Genomic DNA, 21,196 nt, shown 5'->3' with positions numbered 1-21,196 from the left:
TCCGCTGATGCGGCGTAGGTGCGTGGGGCAGCAAGCRTGCCAGCCAACACAGGCAGGCTCGAGAAACCGAGAAATGTGTCTGCGCTGCAGCCATCAGAGATACAAAGAAGAAGGTGACATTAAAGGAGGCAGGAGGCAATGCAGCAGGGCTGCCACCAAGAGACTGCGATGCCCCGGCTCATGAAATGACGTCTTGCCCATGTCAGGGCAAGCTCGGTGGTAGGCAGCAAATATCTTCTGATCTGCTCTATGGATGGTCTTCCTGGTGTTGTCTACGGGGAGGGTGAAAATTTCCTTTGCCCCTCCACAAATCTGCCATTTAATAGCTTCATCACAGCCATCAGAGCTCCTGGAGCACATGCTGTGCTTCATATTAGAATTAGGATTAAACTAATTTGGGCACTTCTAATCTGAGCCTCGTAACATTCAAATGGAATTTTAATTTTTTTTTTGAATTTCTGGTAAATAATACCCATCTCTGATTAGAAACATCATTTATTCAGGTTTCACGTGCTTTCAACCTTGTCAGATCCTCGCCACAACAGTGTGTGGTATTCCAGAGTCCTGCTTAAACACAAACACATTGACCACCAAAAATATGCCAAAGATGTCTACTGGTGGTAGGAGTCATATGATGTTTCAGTTATGTGATAYTGCAGTTCCCAGATCACAATAACAAAACACAAAAGGAAAAAGTTTGTAGCCATGAAACAAAGAACTCCACAGAAATGTGGAAATCTCAGGAGACAGTGATTTTCTCTTGAAAATCACTAATGCTATTCAGCTGTTGGCGATGCAGATTTCCATTCTAAAAATTGCACTTCATTTTATTCATAACTTTTCATTACAGATATGTTAGACTGCATTTTTAAAAGGTTAAAGGAATACAAACTATTTTGAAAGATCTGAAATGGCAAAAAAAAAAGCAATTTCCAAGTTTTCAGGTTAGAGACTTTTGTAAAGGGGATGGGGTGGTCATTCTGCTTTAGCAAAGCACCTTGTCTTGAAATTTCTAAGTTCTTCAGAAAACAGCATTCCAGGTTTTCATTAAATTCCTTGTCTGGCTATAAACAGACACCCTTTGTCACCTAGATGTGGTGTGCAGATAAATCCACCCATGGAAGGTGCTGTAGGACTGAGCTGGAACGTGCACCAACCCAGTAGCCTGCAGCAACCCAGCTTCCTCCTGCAGCAAACAAGACCCCATCCACCAGCAGTGCCAGGAGCAGCTCTCATGTACATTAGCTCAAATCCAGAGCAGCTCCACAGAGGGTGATGGATACGACCCTTCTCTCCCTTATATTGGTGTTATTCTATTAACTAGAGAGGAATAAATCCTGAGATGAAAACCAGACTCCATCAAGTAAACTCCGGACTTAAGCTGCTGCAACAAAAGGGACCCGGGGCCATGGAGCGGGGCCAGTTTCTACCAGGAGACTTGGCAGCTCTGAAATTATTATCTGCAGCTCTTGCTCCTCTCCACTTGCTCCGTCTTGCTGGCCTGACGCGAAGGCCATTAACGTTATGGGAATCCTTCCAACTGCATTCGGAAGGCTTAAGGSCACTTCCCGGCGCGCAGGTCTCATTCGTTTTGCTCACGAGCAGCAAGGTAACTACGTGGGTTTGGATATTAAACCCAGCGCTCCGGCACGGCTATATCCCTGTAAGGTGCCCTACTTTTTCATTTTCCTCTAGTCAGGAAGTTCCAGGGCTCTTAGCAACTCGGGAAATTTGGCCTGTCGACGATAATCTTTGAAGTGTAAACTTCAGATTCATGCAAAGCAGAGAGCAGAAGTGATGAATGTATTTGCAGGTGAGTAACGCTGCAGACTTCAAAGGGTCGGTGTTAAGTCTGTGAAGCTTCTTAAAGATTGTCACCTGAGCGTCTCTAAAGCAGGCGGCAAACGCATCTGTACATCCAGATAAACGGATTCTTTGATCTGAGCGATAAAAACAACTGTTTTCCTACATGTAAACTCCTTTTTTGTAAATGTTTATGAACTGTGGGAAATTATGTCTCTGCCAGGATTTAAAATAAAGTGATCCAATAGGTTTGCTTTACATTTACCATTCATTATACTCACTAACATAGCAGGAATCCCAACAGAGTTTTCAAGGAAGGTTCATGGTGTTGTAGTTACCAGGGAAACACGATAAATTGTTGCTATCTARGAAAGAAAATCCCTATTAACTTTCCATTAAAGAACAAGCAATGTGAACTATATAGAGAAATGCCTTTATGGTTACCCTGTTAAAACACAGTATGTTTTCCTTCAAATCTTAACCAAACATTGGCCAAGGTCCGACATTTTTATTCATTGTGAACAGCATCTAGTGCTTTACAGCCTGCGGTCTACCATGCACTGTTAAAGACAGTCCAGTATTCAGCTGGTTTGGCCCAGGAATAGCAGACACCGAGTGATTGTTACCGCAGTTAAAATGTTTATAGGCGTAGATCTGTTAGGGAGAGACTTGAGTTTTCCACGCTCCGTTAGGAAAAAAAAATGGCTTAAGTTGCATCAAAATAACATTCTTCTGCCAATCCGTAGAATTTGTACAAGGTCCCAAATCCAAGTGGGAGGATTTACAGCTATAGCTACCAACTAACTCCTTATCGTATAGACAAGGTCTCTGAGTGTGCACCTATGACACTAGTATTTAATGGGCTGCTCCTTGCTAAAGGTGATTTTGGCCTGATGCTTTTCCCCTTCTCTATTTTCCCTTTGCATTACGTGGAACTTGCCTTGGTCTAAAGTAAAGCATTAGACGCCACAGACCACCTTGGCAACAGGAGATTAGTGGTGGACATGTGGATCCTTCAAGCTCAACTAGTCATCCATGCTCCAGGAGTATGAACACCACATGGAGCTGCTGTAGGAGCATCAATGCGTTGTGCCACAGAAAAGGATTTTTAGGCATATTTCTGGCAAATGGAGTCAGAATTACGAACATGGATATGAAATGAGAGAGAGCGTGAAGTCTAACTCTAAGTGAAGACATGCTCATGGTTCATGGTCAACATGAAGGGAAAAAAGAGCAGGCCACAATGAAAGCGAATTTTGAGAGGACGGTATACAACAAGGCCAGAATGATCTTTAAGACCACAAAGACTGACAAGCTAAAGGAGAAGTGAAATGATGAGAGACTAAGTGAGAGCTTTTGCTGCTTGGTTTAACTAAAAATATTTTCTTTAGGAAGATGGCACACACAGAACCTCCAAGATTTACACACACTCTGGATGTGAGGGTCTAGACTGAGCTAGAAGAAAAGCAAGAGCTGCATGTGGGACAGACAGGATAGGAATGGGAAGCCGTAACGAATCCAAGAGCACTCACTCCAGAGACTAGTGGTTGGGCTTTTGTTTGGCATGTCCATGGGCACATCCCTACTCCGGACAAGGTGGCCTTCTGAAGGGTCTCTCTTACCTCTCCTGCCAGTTCTCCAGCTAAGGTTCAAAGTGCCCATCTCTTCTCTTGCCAGAAGAGTCTGGCAAGAGCTCCCCTGCTTATAGTCACATCTCTAAGGCCCTTAAATACCCTTTAAAGAAAGACTGATTACAGAAAAACAGAACTCTTCGAAGTCTGAGCACAGGTCCCACTCCCCTGCTCAGCAACCAGGTTGTTTTGCTGTTTCTTCTGAGCACCCAACTTCTGGGGCATCTTAGCAGAGCCAGRGCACTACTCCAGCTAGAAGTTAGATATCACTGAGCTTCACACTTTTGATTTAAAGCTAGGGCTAAATCTGTGTAAAATAAAGGAACGAAAGCCTCATTTGAGTCAGCTGAACTAAAAAGTTGATCTGTTTTCCTTTTCCTCTCCTTATTTTATTTTTACTGGTCTATTTCTTAAATTCGCTCCTAAAACAAGCAGATCTTTTTTTGTTTCCATTTCCAAAGGATGAAAAAAAAAAAAGGGGGGGAGTGAGACACACACACACAAAGCCAAAAAGAAACAGAGAATCCAAGTGGAGAGGTATGTGTTATTGGACAAGTGCTTAATTTATGGAACTTGGCCYGCAGAACAAGAGTTTGAATTGTACTTCAATAAGTGGAGCTCTTAGAATAAATGTGGCTTGTAAAGTTGTTTTACAGTCTGCTTTGCAGAGCAGCCAACACCTCATGGAAACCTTTGAAAAACATTCTGTTTAGAAGCAACGGTGTTTATATTTCATATTTTCTCTATTTGTTTTCCCCTCTGGTTTTATAACTGGAACCACATGCAGGAAAACAGGACTTTTGAGTCTTAAAATACCTACCTGGGCTGACTACTTTTATTATTAAAAAAACAGTTCRCATTTTGAAAATTCTTTATATATTAGGCACTTGGTTCAAACACTAACTTGCCCTTGTTTGATTCCCCAGTCAGCTACAGACTTCCTGAATGGTCTTGGGATAGCTGCTTAGCTGGCATTCATCTCCCCTCTCCCTAGTATATGCAGTGCAGCTGTCCTCATCTAAGCTGCCTGGTTATTCTTCCCACTATAGACAACAAATACAACAGAGTTTAGGCCACGGTTCCTCTGCACAGGGTGAGATGGGAGGAATCATGCTCTAGACGTGTCTGCTGACGTGCTCTCCATGAACCAAGGTGGGAGTCCGGGTAAGCTGCCCAGATATAGACACCCATCCAGATAGATCCTATCCAAGTCTCTCTGTACAGCCAAAGAAATGCRACAGATCTCTGGGAGGAAATCTATCCCACCTTGAGAACAACAACWGACAAATCTGGGTGAATTGCCCCAATACCCTTCTCTTTACATGRACTGTAAAGGAATTCTGCTCCACCAAAATCATTTAGAAGACCTGTGGCAAAGCAGGAAGCCAAACCCTCCTTCTCCATGGTCGCACACACAAATATATATGTACAATCCACACATAAACCATATCAATGCTCCATCTCACTAAGATAATCCAACAATCCTTGTGCCTCCTTTCATCAGATTTGGAAATACTGCTGCAACGGAGGGGACAAAGGAAGCAGCACAGAAAAATATCTCCTTGGAGCTAAGCACAGTATTGCAYTGTACACAACACAGATTGGAAAGGAAGATGCAGAAAGGCTCCAAGACCACATCATAAAAGCCAAGCATCTAAATTAGGATGTAAGAGTCATATTTAGCCACATAAGCTAAATTGCCCTGATTGCTAACTCCACTCTGTGGTAGTTGTGTTTATGCAGATATGACAGAAGTGCCTTGGAACGTGGGTTTGTTTAATGCCTGTGATAGGAAACGAGTTTATTTGGGTATTTTGTTTCYTTCGGGTAGATGTGTGTTTTTCATATATATTTAAAAGTCTTCGGCTAAGCATTCTTTACCATCTTTCTGCAGCTCTATTACCTTGAGCTTCAGAGCCTATTTCAAAATGCCCTGCTTTGTTCATTTATTTTCAGTGTCACGGGCTGATCCCTGGTAGAGCCTTGCTCCGTAAAATCATTACGACTCAGCCAAGCATTCTGCCACCGTCCCAAAGTTTTGCCCTCTAGCTGTACACTGTATTTCTTTACAGATTTCTTTTCTATTTCTTTATGGTCTGCTCTGAGAGCAACATGCTTTTACAAACTGTTTCTTTTCAAGTCCCTATGAGGCCACATYCCTTGAAGTCAAAACTTTTTCTGATCACCTCTATGCTTTCAGCCTTCCCGGCTCCCCTGCTGATTTCTTTTAATCTCCATGTCCTGGAGTCAGGTGATACCATGGGACTCTCATTAAAAAAGAACTGAAGTTTCCAGGCTGGGTGATTACTTGGGAAAGCTACCAAACACAATGACAAAAGACTCATATCCTGAAAACGAACATGGAAACCCAGAACTTGCTTAAATATCTTGTAATTTTAAAGCGAGGATTTTCACTCTGAGGAAGGAGGTTAAAGCACAGGCTTGCAATCCTGGGAAAGGAGGAAATGACGATTGCCCAGGCTTGGCTTCAGACACCTTAGTTAGGACTAAGCTGCTTATACAAACAGTATAGATAGCAGGAGTCTAAAGTCACAGCTCCAGGCACACCTTGTCTGATGGGAAAGCTGGTTTAAGCTTCATGCATCAACCACCACCCTGGCCACACATCATCCCTCTGTCCACGATCCGCTCAACTGTATAGTTATTTTTTGTGGGGCTGTACAAGAAGCCACATAGCTGCAGGAAGATGGGTGAAAGCTGCCCTCTGGCCTCCCTCCATAAGAATTAAAATCACATCACGGCTCACCCAGCATTGCCTTGGCATTGGTCAACCCATCAGCTCTAGGTGTGCCATGAGTCAGGTTCTCACCAGCTGTAATTAGCTAACTGCCTAATTATTTCTCTGTTATTTGTGGAGTATGGAGTCTGCTTACTGATGGCTTGTGCAGAGATCACTGTGATCTTCAGAGCCCCAAAGGACCTTCTCTGACTGTTTGACCACCTGAGCCCCTGTGCTGCAGGGCTCTATGGTCCACCACCAAGGCAGTGGTCAACACTTCAGCATCCCCATGGCTCTTTTGCATGCTTTATCTCCATAAAAATTTGGTAATTCTTCAGCCATCTCTTCTCATTCTACCCCAGTTTGCTCCCCTATGTGGACTGGGTTAGCTTGCTCTCTTCTGCACAGAGATTTTGTTCCTTTCTTATCCATAGGGAGATAGCAAACGGGAATCATAGGAAAAGAGCTCTTTTTTTCTTAGCTCCACAGCTTTGGTGCCCTTCGATGCTGCCTACAGGTCTGTTGCAGGCGGTTGAATGATTTAAAGCACCAGCCTGGGATCCCAGATCCCTCTTCCATAAACTTTGAGGTTGACCTTGGCAAAATCTTAGGCTGGAATTTCTCTCACATAAAAATAGCTCAGCAGCCAGGTTCCCTCTATAGCTTGTGGAAAGAAAGGGACATCCCCTCGCTCATACCTGAGATAGAAAAAAAATAAAATAAAATAAAAAACAAAAGGAAGAAGGCAATGAGTCACTCTCCAGAGGTGTTAACCTTCCTTTGTATTGACTGCAAAGGGCTCTCACATGGCCACTTTGCACTGCACACCTAGAAGTTAAACTATGYGCCAAAGGGACAGATTTTTAAAATTATAAAGGCCCTATACCTCAATTTCAATGGGAATTAAGCAAGTAAATCTGGGCTTTGGAAGGTTTGCAGGGATCTTTCCGCTTTGCAAAGCAGAACAGCATTTTTCCTAGCGAGCATTAGAAGGAGTGCAGGACGTTCAGACGCTACGAAGGCAGACACGGCCATTCAGGATTTATTCCCCCTTCTGATGACAGCTGCATTGTGCTACTGGTGCTGAATATTGTTCACAACAAAAGGGCCACTTCCCCTCTTTGTGAATGTGTCCCCATCACTGGCAACCCCATGAGATGTCCCAGCCTGAGGGCTGGGCAGAAACTGGGGTCCTGCCTTGCTCAGGACCACATGAAATAGCAGCAGAAAGGAAGAGGTGTTTGGTGGTGTCTGCTCCTTGTCTAACCGCGTCCATTATGCATCACAAACACAGAGGGCTCTGAAAGGAGCACAACTTCGCTTCACTTCTTACAGCTGCACCCAATTCCCTGCCTTGCTGGCTGCGCTCGTGCACAAGGTCCCTGCAAAGGCTCTCGCTGCGCCGGGGAGGAGCTGCCGGCAGAGAGAGCCAAAGCACCGAGATCAGGAGGCACGATGAATTCCCAGGGCTCACGCACGGAGCGCCCGGCCATGCTGGAGAGCCCTCTTCTTTGGGCACCAGGAGCGCAGATATCTGCACTGCCCTCAATGTTCCTCCTTCCCTGCAGCCAGGCACTCCCTCCTCATGCTGCCTGCAGCTTTATGCTCATCTCCAGCCTGCCCGAGCTGCCAGAAACCAAATTCCCACCAGAAGGTGGTGCCCATATTCCRTGAAACTCAGAGCAGGCTCTGCAACCTCGTCCACTCCTGCTCAAYGCCTGGCCATGGAGCCACCCAGCTCCAAAACAAGCACGGCAGAACCAGAGAGCAGCTGATGCCAGGCCCCTCTGGCGGCTGCAGTAGCATCTTTGCATGAAAATAACCTCCTGCATAGCTCATTGGGATGCAGTGCAGTATATTATACCTTAAGGTTTTATTCCCTAATGGGCTTTCTAAGGAATAGAGCCCTGCAATTGCAATTAGTAGTTTAATAATCCCACGTTCCTGCCTGGATTTTCACCTGCTAACTAAAAATCATGCAGTCACGAATCCGTTTGGATCATCTCTGTCCAGAGCCACGTGTGGACACAATAATTTGTTGCTACCACAGTTTGCTCTTGATGGTGAAAAGCAGATATGAAATAAGAACTGAGGGGAGGCCATAGACTTGCTGTGATGTGCGACAGCACTGAGTCAGAATTCAGAGGAATACGGGCTCTGGCCTCTCCTCTGCTCCGTCCTCATGTCCTGCTGTCTTGCTGTCTGCTCCTGCGCTGGCAACTTGTGTCACGTCCCGCAGGAACCCTAGTTGAGCAGCAGCAAGGTTGTTCCTCAACATCAGCCACAGCAGACATACCTGGCTGCTGGTCAGCACGCAGGGACAGTGGGCTGTGTGGCAGATGTCTCTCTCACAGTCTTTGTGTCACGGCTCCTTGGCATCAGTGGGTCACGTCCAGACCTTAGTCTGCACCGTAAGGTAGACACAAAGCTATAAACCACAACGCTCTGCCTCCACGGGCTGTAGGGTGCTGGTTCAGGTAGGGTCATGCATGTCCCTTCGTCAGTGGATCGTCCTCTCCTTGGTTAAGAGCATCATTATGGAGCTCTAAACTACAGCAGAAACCTACACAACTAACCAAAAAGGTTTTCTAACACTCAAGCTTTGTGATTTACAGTTCTATCCTCAGCCTGAAAAGATGGAGCTTGGAGAAATTGTTGCTGAATGTCCTAGTGAGAAAAAGCTGTATGCAGAGAAGGAGCCCAGAGACCAGAGCCTGCTGCAGAAAAGCGGAAAGCAAATGTCTCAGCTGTTGGGGTATCTCACAGGAGACATGAAGGAGTGTGGACACTGGGTGAAAGGTAAGCACAGGGCTTGTGTTTGGTGCTCTCCAGGTAGGAACAGCCCATGGGGATCACGTCTATCACTGTCAGCGTGTCAGGAGTGGGGGGCTACAGTCAACTCTCACTGGGAACCTCTGCCTTTTCAGCCCAAATCGTCTCGTTCTCAGGAAGGGAAACCCACTGCATCCTCTTGCCCTTACCATGACCGCACACATAATCTAGCAGAGGGAAAGGAAATTTTTCACGCTTAATCAGTCATGTGTCATTAGCATCATGTTTCTTATAGCAGTGCMCCGAAGTACACGTCAGGGCTGGGGAGTTGGCTTCATTGACGAATGCTTTGGATCAATGGGTGTCCTCTCATCCATGCGTGGGCTGACAGTGGGGACCTGACTCCCAATTGAGCAGGGAATGCTCTTGTACTACCAGCCTGGGGGGAACAACAAGCGCTGTGGGTGTCGTGGAGCTATAAAACACAAAGCAGTGATCTCCAAGTTTTGCTGGCCAGACATGACCAGATGGTCCACGTTACCCAGAATCATTAGGGATGTAGAGCTTTGAGAGGCCATGTAAGACTGTGGGTCCTCTGTCAAGACTGAGTGTATTAACAGTCCAGCTACAGCAACAAAACAAGAAATAAGAGATGTTGTATATCACTTGCCTGAGCAGTGGCTGTCCATGGGGAGGAGGTGGCCAAGATGCCCCCAGGCAGGGAACCTGGCCAGCCCATGATGCAGTCCCCAGCCACAGGAGSATTTCTCCTCCCATCTTCTCTTTGTTGTCTGCAGTTGGTAGACATYTTTTTACTACTCAATGTTCTGAAAAGTCTCCTGTCCCTCCCTCACAGTTGTATGTGAATAGTTACAGTTAATAGTTGTGTCTGAATCCCATAGTGTTGCTGATAAACTTCATAGCTCAACCACACATCAGAAAAAAAATATTTCAATGAGGCCAGACCCGTTTCCCCTTCTGAGGGACATGTAGCTCCCTCTTGTACCTGTGTAGTCCCCTGATAATAAAAGCATGGAGGAAGCTTGCTAMGCCCTTAGCTAGCACCCAGCACCCTGTCCCAGGGGATGCTGAGGAGGCAGGATGATATCCAGCACTACACAACTCCTCTATCAAAGCTACTGTCCTTGGAAAAAAAAAGATTGGAGGCTCCAGTGCAAAWACAACATAGAAAAGAAGTGGGAGAGAAGGGAGGATGAGGAATAAGAGGCTCCTTGGATTAAAAAGTAGTCTCACACCTGGCGCAATACCCAATTAATAATTCAGCCAATGATATRTTATTAATGTAGCTAATTCAATTAATTTTAATATTTAAGAACATGAATGAAAGATGCACATACACACTGCACGAACTGCAGGTGCTCCATCACGTGCAAACAGAGCTTCTTTCTCATTCAGATATTCTAGCCATGTTCATAACAACACACCATGCAACAGCACAGAAAYGGTGACACTCTTCCCAAAAGCTGGGTGCTAAGAGGCCTCGGGCTAATCTGCAATGTGAGAACCAGCACTAAGGAGTTTTTGCAGTGCTACGGAGAGCCTCCTCAGCACTAAAACCAGGMGGAATGCCGTAGCTCACAGAAAAAGCCCCAGCCCCACATTAACCCCGCTGCCCTTAGGCACTCACCTGAGTACTCAAGCTCAGCACCATTTGCCTCTGCTCCGTGTGGATTCAATAGTCTCCTCTGGAGAGCAATTCCCATCTTGTATAGGCCAAACTAAACACCGTGAGAGCTGCAGCTATTCTCTTAATTTAGGTTCTTCAGTTCCTGGAGTCCATTTTTAGGGAAATAAACACCTTTTCCAGTCTGCCCCATCTTCTACATACAATGTGCCTCAGTGTTCTGAGTAGCTTTCTCCCCAACAGTTGAAGGGTTTGCTTTTCATATGTCCCTATACACATACAAACTACTTTCAGTCTTTGCCCAAGTCCCTCTCTGCAGCTGAATTACACACAGAAGTGGATCTGCTTCCTCATTAAATTTATAGCAGAATCTTATGCAATCTACCAAGCAAGAAAGGCTATTTTTGACCATCATAAATAAACCGATTTTTATTAATCCCTCTGCAAACTTCATAGCAGTGCCCAGTCCATCCCTGCTAGCCTTTCAAGTGCCAGATGCAAAATATGTTCAGATAGTAATAAATCAGAGACCAGTTTTACAGTCCTGTTGATATCCAGCCTCTATTCTGCAGCCAGCAAGTGACTGTAAAGCCGAGTGTGCTTTGAGCGCTGCAATGATGTCTTATCTCTAGGACTTTTATTTGATCTCCTTCAGATAAACCCCTCACGGTGCAGCTCACGGACTGGATGTTGCGAGGGACCTCTCAGGTGATGTTTGTCAACAACCCTCTCAGTGGGCTGCTCATTTTAGTGGGGCTTTTCATCCAGAATCCCTGGTGGACGCTCACAGGCTGCACTGGGATGGCCGTTTCGACATTGACAGCCCTGACCCTCAGTCAGGACAGGTAGGTGGTACCTTGCATCACGGCTCTTAATGACAGTTGATCACTACGTTTTCAAGGATGGGTTGTAGCCCCCTGTTTCTGTAGCTTTGCTCTTAAGTAGCCTAATAACAAGTTAGGTAGGAGAGTGATTTGGGGGAAAATGGTGGCAGTTTTAGTCTTAGCCATGAGTTTGGTCACCCAGTGACCAAACACTGTAAGGGCTTAGGCTAAGGATCAGCCAACTCAGGTAAATAAACTACTGAACTCAGCACATCACCAGCGCTGGCTCACAGATCTCACTGTGCCTCAACATGTCTTCTACTCCACATCAACACCTCAGGCCCCCACAGCATCCCTCCTACCYATCACACGATACACTCACCACCCTACAGGATCCCTTACTGGCTTCTAAATATCCCCACGTGCCCCACAGCATCTCCCATGTCACTGACAACACCTCCAGCTCTTCAGAAGTCCCTATAGCTCCATGCACATCCCAGCACTGCTCCATGTTCACAGAACCACAGAAGCCAGGGAAGCCACCTGTGACTTCTCGGTTCCCCTTCTCTCTCAGTCATTGACTCTTGAAAGAGTTTTGGTGCTTAGAAAGGACCAATTGCAGGTGCAGATTTGAGAGAGCTTTTTTTTTSATTACTCTTTTCCTATGTGTCTCCTGTTTTAAGACTCCATGGGTCATTCCAGCTAATCCAAGCTAAGGAGGTCTTGCAATCCCCTCTTGTTTAGTCCCTTCTCTTGGACTGGGAGAGGCAGTGTCACGTTCACAGTGCCAGSTCAAGAAGCACCCAGGCTCGCAGCTAAAAGCTGGCGGAGCAGCTCACGGAGGGCATGGAGGCGGTTAGGTGAGGACAGCACTGTGCTCCCCTGCTAGGACCCCTCAGGAAGGGGCATATGAGCTGACTGCAGCTGTAAGAACAGCCGGTTGCACCTCTCTGGTTACCATTGGGATATGCCATCCTTTCAATCTCCTTGGTTCCCAAGGTCACTGCAGATACCCGTCACCAACCAACAGCCTCCAAACTATGTCTTTCACATCCCAGACTGCGCTGAGCAAACAGCAGCTACCTTGTTGCTCGTTCATCCTTTCCCTACGGTCCCTTTATCAGGAGTAGGACACTTAGAAATGGCATTTCTGGGACAGGCCACCTTCAGCAAAGGTAAATTCCTTGCACCCACTTCTTCCATCTGCAGGTCTGCCATTGCAGCAGGTCTTTATGGCTACAACGGGCTCTTGGTGGGACTCCTCATGGCCGTCTACTCTGACAAAGGCGATTACTACTGGTGGCTCCTGCTTCCAGTGGGGGTTATATCCATGGCCTGGTAAGTGCCACTTCTCCTCGCCCCAGACACTGCTCCTATAGAGACAATTGCTCAGAGAATGAGGAACACAAATGGTTCTTACGTAGCCAGATGCTGAACTGAGATGGAGCTTTCTCTCCAACTGAGCTGAATCTTCCCCATCTTAGATATCAATCTGGAGATGGATGAACTACTCCAACTAACCAAGCGCCAGACGACATCCTTTTAAGATCAAGTTTACCATTCTTACATGCAGACCTTGACAGCACTACAGAATCCATTTATCAGCCTTCACCGAAATTAATTCAAGGTTTACATTTTAATCATTGTTAGTGATAAGATAAAAATCATTATTGCATTTCACTGCTGCTAAAATAAGATTTCTTCATATTTTATTTCTTTAGTCACTCCAAAGGAAGGTCATTTTGTAACAGCCTCTCAAAACCCAGAACATGTTGCAAGAATGTTTAGTCTGTCTTGTCTGCCAAAATTCCTTGAGGCTTTTTTATTCAAACTTTTTTCTTCTTTTTAAGTTTGTAAAACCCRAGGCAGAGCTGAAAGATTTTAAAATTAGACATTTCAGAGATTTTTTTCCAACTGATACTTTGAATCTCAAGTTTAAATCTCAAGTTTAAAAGCCAGCATTTTTGAATTCTTTTCTCCTTACAAGATGTGTAACTGGCAGAAATTATGTATTTCAACAGAGAAAATAGGACACCACTTTCACAGAAGTGCTGACTTTTTTTCCACAGCTACAAGCAAGGAAATCTGTAAAGTGCTCTGGAAACTGAACTTGTGATAAAATAATAGACTTCATCTGAGTGAGATTACACAGGGAGAAGAAAGCATTTTCTCACTGATACTATCAACACAACAGGACACAAGATGTTGCTTTTGAAATGCCAAATATATATACATTTTAAATTAGAACCAGCTTACAACTTTCTAGGACTCAAACACAGCTTCTTGAAAAACAATGTGTGTTTAACTCTAATTTTAAGTGTATAATGTCTACTCCTACTTGGAGGTTAACTGTTAAGCGCAGCTCAGCTCACACACATCAGGGAAGGTTGACATCAACAGAACATGGCCCATTTCCATCAAGGACAGGACCTGGCTTTTCTCTCCATCCCACRTGCTTTCTGAGCCTCATAAGCACCTGATACCTTGTCCATGTGCTCCCAGAAAGGCCAGTCATGCAGGACACCCTCCTCAAACAGAAATGGGGCACTCTGGAAATCTCCTAGGCAAAGCAGGTCTTGTGAAATGTATGTCCCAGTTTCTACAGTCAAGACCTTTGGGCAAAGCCACAAACACCCTTTCAAAGGCATCTGAGCATTTCTTTGATCTCTAAATCATCTGAGAGTCACCCCAAGTACTTTACATGCTAAATAGGCTCAGTCACATTTCTTAAGAGGGAAGCTCAGTTTACAGAAAATTCCATATAAATTTAGAAGCATACAGTAACATCATGAACTTATGATCAATATGGTAGGATGTTTTGCCCCTGTAACCACTACAAACAACTTTTCTTTATAGCCCAGTCTTGTCCAGTGCTTTGGCATCAGTCTTCAGTAAATGGGACCTTCCTGTTTTCACTCTGCCTTTCAATATTGCGGTAACTTTGTATTTGGCTGCCACAGGACACTACAACGCCTTCTTTCCTACAACCCTCATCCAGCCTGTAACGTCAACACCCAACATCACCTGGTCTGCAATCAATGTGCCCCTGGTAAGCCTCCCTACACCACCTAATTTACCTCATTTCATTAAGAAGGTGGGTGTGAAGGCATTCAGTTCTGGATATCAGGTTTGCACGGGTCATGGTGTCCATCCTTAACAAGTGATACTACTGTAATAGGCCTAGAGGCAGCTTTGGCTGATGCCCAGAAGGGCAGATAGAGGCTGGTAGAAGAAAGATCTTGGACTTCTCAYTCAACCTGAAGTTAGACTGCCCCAAAACAAGTCTCAAGTGACACTGATACAGAAGCACGGTACAAAAGCACATCTGGATACAGAYGTTATAGCCTTGTTATAGAAGCAAAATACACACATTCAAAGCCAATTCATACTCCCAAAGCAGCCTAAGGGGAACTTTAGTGAAGAACAAAAATGGCAACTTGTCCAGGCAAGAATTCTATGGTGGTGCTGGCTAATTTGAGAACCTCCTTGGGCTCCTTATGTTCTAGGCCTTAGCCAAAAAGGTTTGCAGCACCTCCTGTTTATATGCTTCCTATATAGTAGGGTTTTTTTTCCTCCTATCCTTTATCTCTTGGCTGAACAAACACTAGAATCACAAGAAAGGCTGCTCTCCAGTTTCATATTCAAGAGGACCATCTGTTAGCCAAGAATTTATTTAGGTGGGCTAGGAGCTATACTGGGGTTACCCACTTATCTCCCGTGTCACTTTGGTGAGCACATGCTTCACGTACTCAGTTGTATCGATAAATCTGTCTTGTTCAATGGGATTGAACATTTCCACAGGATTTGTTGAATTTGCTCAATAGGATTGGAATTGAATTGGATTTGTTCAATAGGATTTCCCATTTTCAACAGGAAAGTGTCCTGCATTATTTCATCAGCCTCATCAGCTGCATTTATTAGAAATTTTTGGGGAAACTCTGTCATATACACTAAATTTTAGGAGTATTGGACTAAAATGCCTTCTAGAACAAATCTATTTAGTCCCATACAGAGCCAGGACTGGAAAAATAGCGTACTGCAATTCTGGTCTCTTCTTCATSCTACAACACACATGATAACTACTCTCAGTACCAAGAGCCAGAAGAACCCACTTGAGTCCCTAAGAGGGACTTCACGAATCATTTTTGCAGGCCTTCATTTTTACAGAGACATTCTCCTGAGCTGATCCCTTTCTAACCAATAGCTTGGACAGAACAGCAGCTGTGTCCTCTTGAGTACAATGATACCCTAATGTGCCCTTTTCTACTGGATGCTGCAGCTCTTGCAGTCCATTCCAGTCGGTGTCGGTCAAGTATATGGTTGTGAAAACCCTTGGACCGGAGGCATCTTCCTCGTGGCTTTACTTATCTCCTCCCCACTGATCTGCTTACATGCTGCAATTGGATCAACAATAGGGATGCTGGCAGGTAAGAAACAGTATTTACAAAAGTCTTTTTTATTATCTAGGACATTTTCAGCTAAGCCATTATATAGTTCTGTCTAGACTTRGCACTTTAATAAAAAGAAAGAAAAAAAAAAGGTTACATAAACACCATCCAAAAAGGCCCRTCTCTCCACTATCAAAGAAACAACCAACCTTAAATTGAGAGATGAATCTGACTCTTGAAGTTAGGCAAGATTACTGCTATCTATTTGCTCAACTGTAATAAAAAATGTGATTAAGTACAGTCTGAGAAACTTGCTTTTAAAAAAAGGCATAAATTCTTATTTGTGGTCTGCAATGCTCTGCACGAGATGAGAGCTGCCTTGTGTCTGAGTTTTAAAACAAAGCTGTACACATTTTGCATGGCTAAGAGCACTTGGCAAGTTTTGTATAGATCTGATAACCTTGAAATGAAAGATCACGAGAGAGTATTTGGAAACACGCGTGGTGATGAGGAACAGAAAGCAAACGAGGACATCACAGTGGGAAATATATTAATCTTAAAGGTGGTATCAACAGACATCACAGTGGGAAATATATTAATCTTAAAGGTGGTAGCAGCAGCTACACTCAGCTGAGAAAAGCTGGGAACACACTACAGTGGCCTGTTGTGTGATTTATCCAGTGATATATATGTGATATATAGTGACAGCACTATACACTGTGCTGTCCTTTTCACTGGCTGGGACGAAGCCTGTGAGAAATCCTGCAGAGGCTCTTGCAAGGCCAGGCTGGGAGCAGACCCTGCGCTCCTGTCCCACTGGAGTACTGTGTTCAGTTCTGGGCACCCCAGTATAGGAAGGACGTGGAGCTTCTGGAGAGGGTCCAGAGAAGGGCAACCAGGATGATTAAGGGAATGGAACATCTCTCGTATGAAGAGAGGCTGAGTGAGCTGGGCCTGTTTTCTCTGGAGAAGAGATGGCTCAGAGGGGATATGATTAATATGTATAAGTTCAGGAAGGGAGAATGCAGGGAGGAAGGGGACAGGCTGTTCTCACTGGTGGCCAGCGATAGGACGAGGGGTAATGGCCACAAGCTGAAACACAAGAAGTTCCGTCTCCAGGTGAGGAGCAACTTCTTTACTGTTAGGGTAACAGAGCAGTGGAACAGGCTGCCCAGGGAGGTTGTGGAGTCTCCTACTCTGGAGGTCTTCAAAACCCGCCTGGATGCCRCCCTGTGCCACATGCTSTAGGTGTGCCTGCTTGAGCAGGAAGGTTGGACTAGATGATCTGTAGAGGTCCCTTCCAACCTTAAATATTCTGAAATATTCTGAAATATTCTGAAAGTTTCCACAGCAGTGATGGAGTGGCCACATTGCGGGGACTAACTACAACACGATTAATGTACAAAGAGTTTTGCCTGAAAGAGTCCTCGAGACTGGGCCAAACTCCATCTCGAGGGACCTCACCACAGCTCCAAAATAGCCCCATTTGAGCTCATCCTTTCCCTGCACGTGGCAACGATGTGAGCGTGAGCACAACTGAACTGATCCGCATTGGTGTCCCAAGGAAAACCCAGYGGGCTTTCTGCTCTGTGCCTTGCAGCGCTGACCCTCGCCACGCCGTTCGACAGCATCTACCTGGGCGTGCACAACTACAACTGCGCGCTCGCCTGCGCYGCCGTCGGAGGCGTCTTCTATGCCCTCACCTGGCAGGCTCACCTGCTGGCCCTCGCCTGCGGTACGTGTCTGTCACCAAGGCAAAGCCAAAAAGTCGTTTATTTCCATGTTGCCACTGGGGTGGAGCTCTGGATGGCCAAGCTGCAAGTGCAAGAAGGGGTTTTATGCCCTCTTAGCATAAAAAATTATCTAGGAAGGGCAGAAATACAGTTTATGTGAGATGAAGGCTGTGTTTTAACAGATTATATATATTTTTAAAACATATCCTTAAAGGAAGTGTGCCAGAGGAACATCAGAGCTGTTGCATGTGGTTGCTTTATGATCGATCTATCCAAAACCTCATCAGCAGCCTAAGATAGACACTMTGGGAAGAGTTTAAGCACAGCATAAGCATACAAAATATCCCCATAGGGAGCCACTGAGCCTCTAATTATTTGCAATTTGGCACTTCAGCAGCTTCCCTGAACTGAGTGCAGCTCCTGCGTATGCAGCTTTCCCTTCCATGACTCTGCCCCTGGGCCCCTGACCTCAGCTCCTGCTTTTCCACCTATGAGATCCTGTGGCTAGGAGCCCTACAACTAACTTCTTGTGGTCTAAAGCTGCAAGAGAGAGTGGTGGAGAGCGGCCAGAGTGGCCATGATTCCCAACCACACAGATCAAGTTGTGTCAATGGATAAAACAGATGCCACTGTCACCTATTCTCGACAAAACAGAGGGCTTTTCATGCACCACCTGCCTAAAGAAAGCAAACCTAGGATAAATTTAGCTCAGACAGGCAGGTGTAGCACCTTAAAATTCAACAGTCAGTGAGGATGCCTATGCTAATCTCACAACATATAGCTGGGAAGATACTTTAAAAGGCATTTGGAAAGAATTACTATTTCTGACAGTTTCTTTGGAAGGATGAGCAAGAATTTCTCTATCTTCAGTTGTCTGCTGTCTTCTTTTCTCAGCATTGTTTTGTGCCTACTCTGGAGCAGCTCTTACTAATATGCTATCTGTGGTAAGTCTGGTTTTGTTCTTTTTCTGTTTTTTGTTTTTTGTTTTTTAAAATAAATGTATTCTGGCTTTGTTATGATATCCAAACATGGAGAATTCTATGGCATTTCCTTGACAACTTTGACAGTACTGAAGTGTGAATTTTGCAGCCAGTGGCAGGTTTTGCAGAGTCTGTGTCAGTTGAATTGTGCACTTAGAGGCTCTGCAACTGATAATAAGATTTCAAAGACCTTCAAAGCACCTTATCCACAGCAGCAGTATGCGCATATACGAGAACTCCAGCAACAACTCAGTTTGAGAGATGATATTCCGTTGCACGACATGTTTTTGAGCAAATTCTAGTGGTCTAAACTTTTCTGTGATTCTTCTGAGGTCTTTTTCTCCCCCATTATTATTCAAGTTCGGTCTGAATATAAGAACTAATTTAATGGGAGGAAAACACATTTTTCTGTTTTTCGATCTGTCCAACTGCACTGGTCTCCCAGGAAGGTGAAGCTAGTATTGTCAAGCTTTGTTTCTTTCTAAGGTCTCTCTGAGAGACCTAAGCAAAATCATACTTTAAGGAAATAATTGATTTAGCAAGGTAAAAGAAAAAAATAAAACAAGCAGCTTCACAATAAATGTATTCACCTGACATCTTCTCAGTACAGTGTAGGTCCAAGCAGAGGGTGATTCTGTTAAGTACACCTGCTTTTAGGATGCACCAGAAATGGGATGCCCATGGGGAGTTTGTTTTCCTATAGATGAAAGACCTGGAAAATCAGAGCTCCAAAAGTTAAATTTTTGTAATCTACTCAATTTGCCCACCTGGACCTGATTAAATCTGCTACTTTTTATTCCCCCTTGGGAGGCTGGTATTGGCTGGTATTGGCAGGTCACAGAGCAAGACAGAGRGTTAGACTCAATGCCTGTTGGGTGTTGAGGGTGTTGAGGACAGTGAGATAGTGAATGTGTGTGAACGGTACCTTGCTGGGCAGTGTAAGTAGGATTTGGTTGGTGGATTAGAGCATTTAAATATCTGCCTGTGAGCTGCACATCTTCAGGCAAAACCAGCAGAGCTCTGGAGCTTGATCCAGTTGCTTAAATATTGCTGCCTCTCCCAGCTCCTCAGCTGCAAAAGTTCAGCAAGAGGCAGAAGTGAGAAAGGGAAGCATGCAGAGAGAGATGCCAAAATGCCCCGTCTGCCCTTTCCTCTCCAGGTGGGACTGCCCCTCTGCACGTGGCCCTTTTGCTTCTCCGCACTTCTCTTCTTGCTGCTGGCGTCGGACAACCCAGCCATGTACAAACTGCCCCTCTGCAAAGTCACCTACCCGGAGGCCAACCGCATCTACTACCTGAGGATGCTGAGAAGAGTATCGGAGAGCAGAAGAGAGGAGCAGAAAGGAAAGGAGCTGAAATCCTCTGGTGATCTGAAAACCCAAATCAGAGGCACCCCACTGTGCAGTCCCAAAAACAGCCACGGTTACTGATTTCCAGCAGTTGCAGCGATTTTTTCAGCTCCTAGCAAAGCAGCAATTCTCTGTAGTTACCAATACACCTCCAGCAGCATTCTGCAGGCTGGGGATGCTGCATAGCACGCTTTGGAGGAAACACGATTTGCCCTTGAGCTAAGCTGTCTAAAAAGCACTCAGGTAATGCAGTAAATGGCTGTCTTATCAATCCACACGCTGTTAACTTGAAAGCCAGCTCTTATCAGCAATAATTATGAGAATAGGCAGAAGAACATAAACACTGACACGAGGCTGTATTTAATTTTGGATGGGTAATTTAACAAAATAAATATGCTGGGGGAGAASTTTTTATGTAATAATGATAAATAATGTAAGAACTGCATCAAGTGCTGCACTTTGAATTAAGAGCATTTACGTCTCAAAATGGAATAAACAAACTGATCTCCTCCTTCCTTGTTTCCCCACTGATGTCTAACCTACTTTATCCTACTTTAATGGGTATAGTAAATACAGGTAATATTCTTTCAGAATTTATCCTATATTTAGGGGTGGCTCCTGTCTCACCATTTAGTTCCAAGACTATGAAGATATGAATATATGTGCTTTAATCAACTGGAAAAGTGACTAGGCAATAAGGGTTGCAAACACCTTTGTCCTTGCATCATTTTCACTCTCTTACAAGTGGATTTGTCTCCCACTGAATGCATGGGAGCAAGTCTGATCCCTGAACATATCCAGTGGGAAACTGGGAGACTTCACATGAACAGTCTTTGACATGAAGACTGAGACAGATGTTTGCAAATGGTAGCAGTTATTGTAGATCTTTTTCTCCCATTCCTTACARCGAGTATTTCCTTACATTAAGCCATAAGTAATCACCTAGCAAAAGGTTCCTCTTGTCCAAGTGTTGGATTTGGATCCTCTCACGTGTCCTCGGTGTCTGRTCCAGGCCACCACAAGCTCCCAAAGCTCCAGAGGAGATGGTCATAGGAAACYTTGAGGACCTTCTTACTGCTCTGTTCCCAGTGGGTGGCAGTTTGTAACAAGTCCAAGGTAGGAGGAGAATGCTGCCACTTTATGTTCCCTCCAAATCCTTACAGTGAGGAAAGGCCTTAACAGGGACTTTTCTTGGAGCCATTTACTAAAACCACCACGAAACAAGTCTAATAGAAAGGCTTCCTCATTCTGAAGTCACTTAGTTAGGACGCTTGGTTTCCTTCAACAGCAAAGAGCCAACTTTGCTGGACTCCAACAGGCTCTTTGGCCAAA

General features: G+C 44.9%; 1 protein-coding gene across 1 annotated transcript; it reads left to right on the top strand.

Annotated features, from left to right (window-relative positions):
- The first annotated feature begins 8,810 nt into the window (after positions 1 to 8,810).
- On the top strand, positions 8,811 to 19,945 carry LOC112947258 (urea transporter 2-like). The gene is made up of 8 exons (XM_026039307.1): positions 8,811 to 8,973; positions 11,247 to 11,436; positions 12,625 to 12,753; positions 14,272 to 14,464; positions 15,695 to 15,842; positions 17,404 to 17,538; positions 18,431 to 18,480; positions 19,676 to 19,945. Exons 1-8 carry the CDS (start codon positions 8,811 to 8,813, stop codon positions 19,943 to 19,945), a joined length of 1,278 nt encoding a protein of 425 aa, XP_025895092.1.
- The last annotated feature ends 1,251 nt before the right edge of the window (positions 19,946 to 21,196 follow it).

This window comes from Nothoprocta perdicaria, unplaced genomic scaffold (genome assembly GCF_003342845.1).
Source record: "Nothoprocta perdicaria isolate Ctin4 unplaced genomic scaffold, notPer1 scaffold_10, whole genome shotgun sequence".
Taxonomy (NCBI): domain Eukaryota; kingdom Metazoa; phylum Chordata; class Aves; order Tinamiformes; family Tinamidae; genus Nothoprocta; species Nothoprocta perdicaria.
Note: the sequence above shows the minus strand (reverse complement) of the source record. Positions and strands in the feature narration are given on the sequence as shown.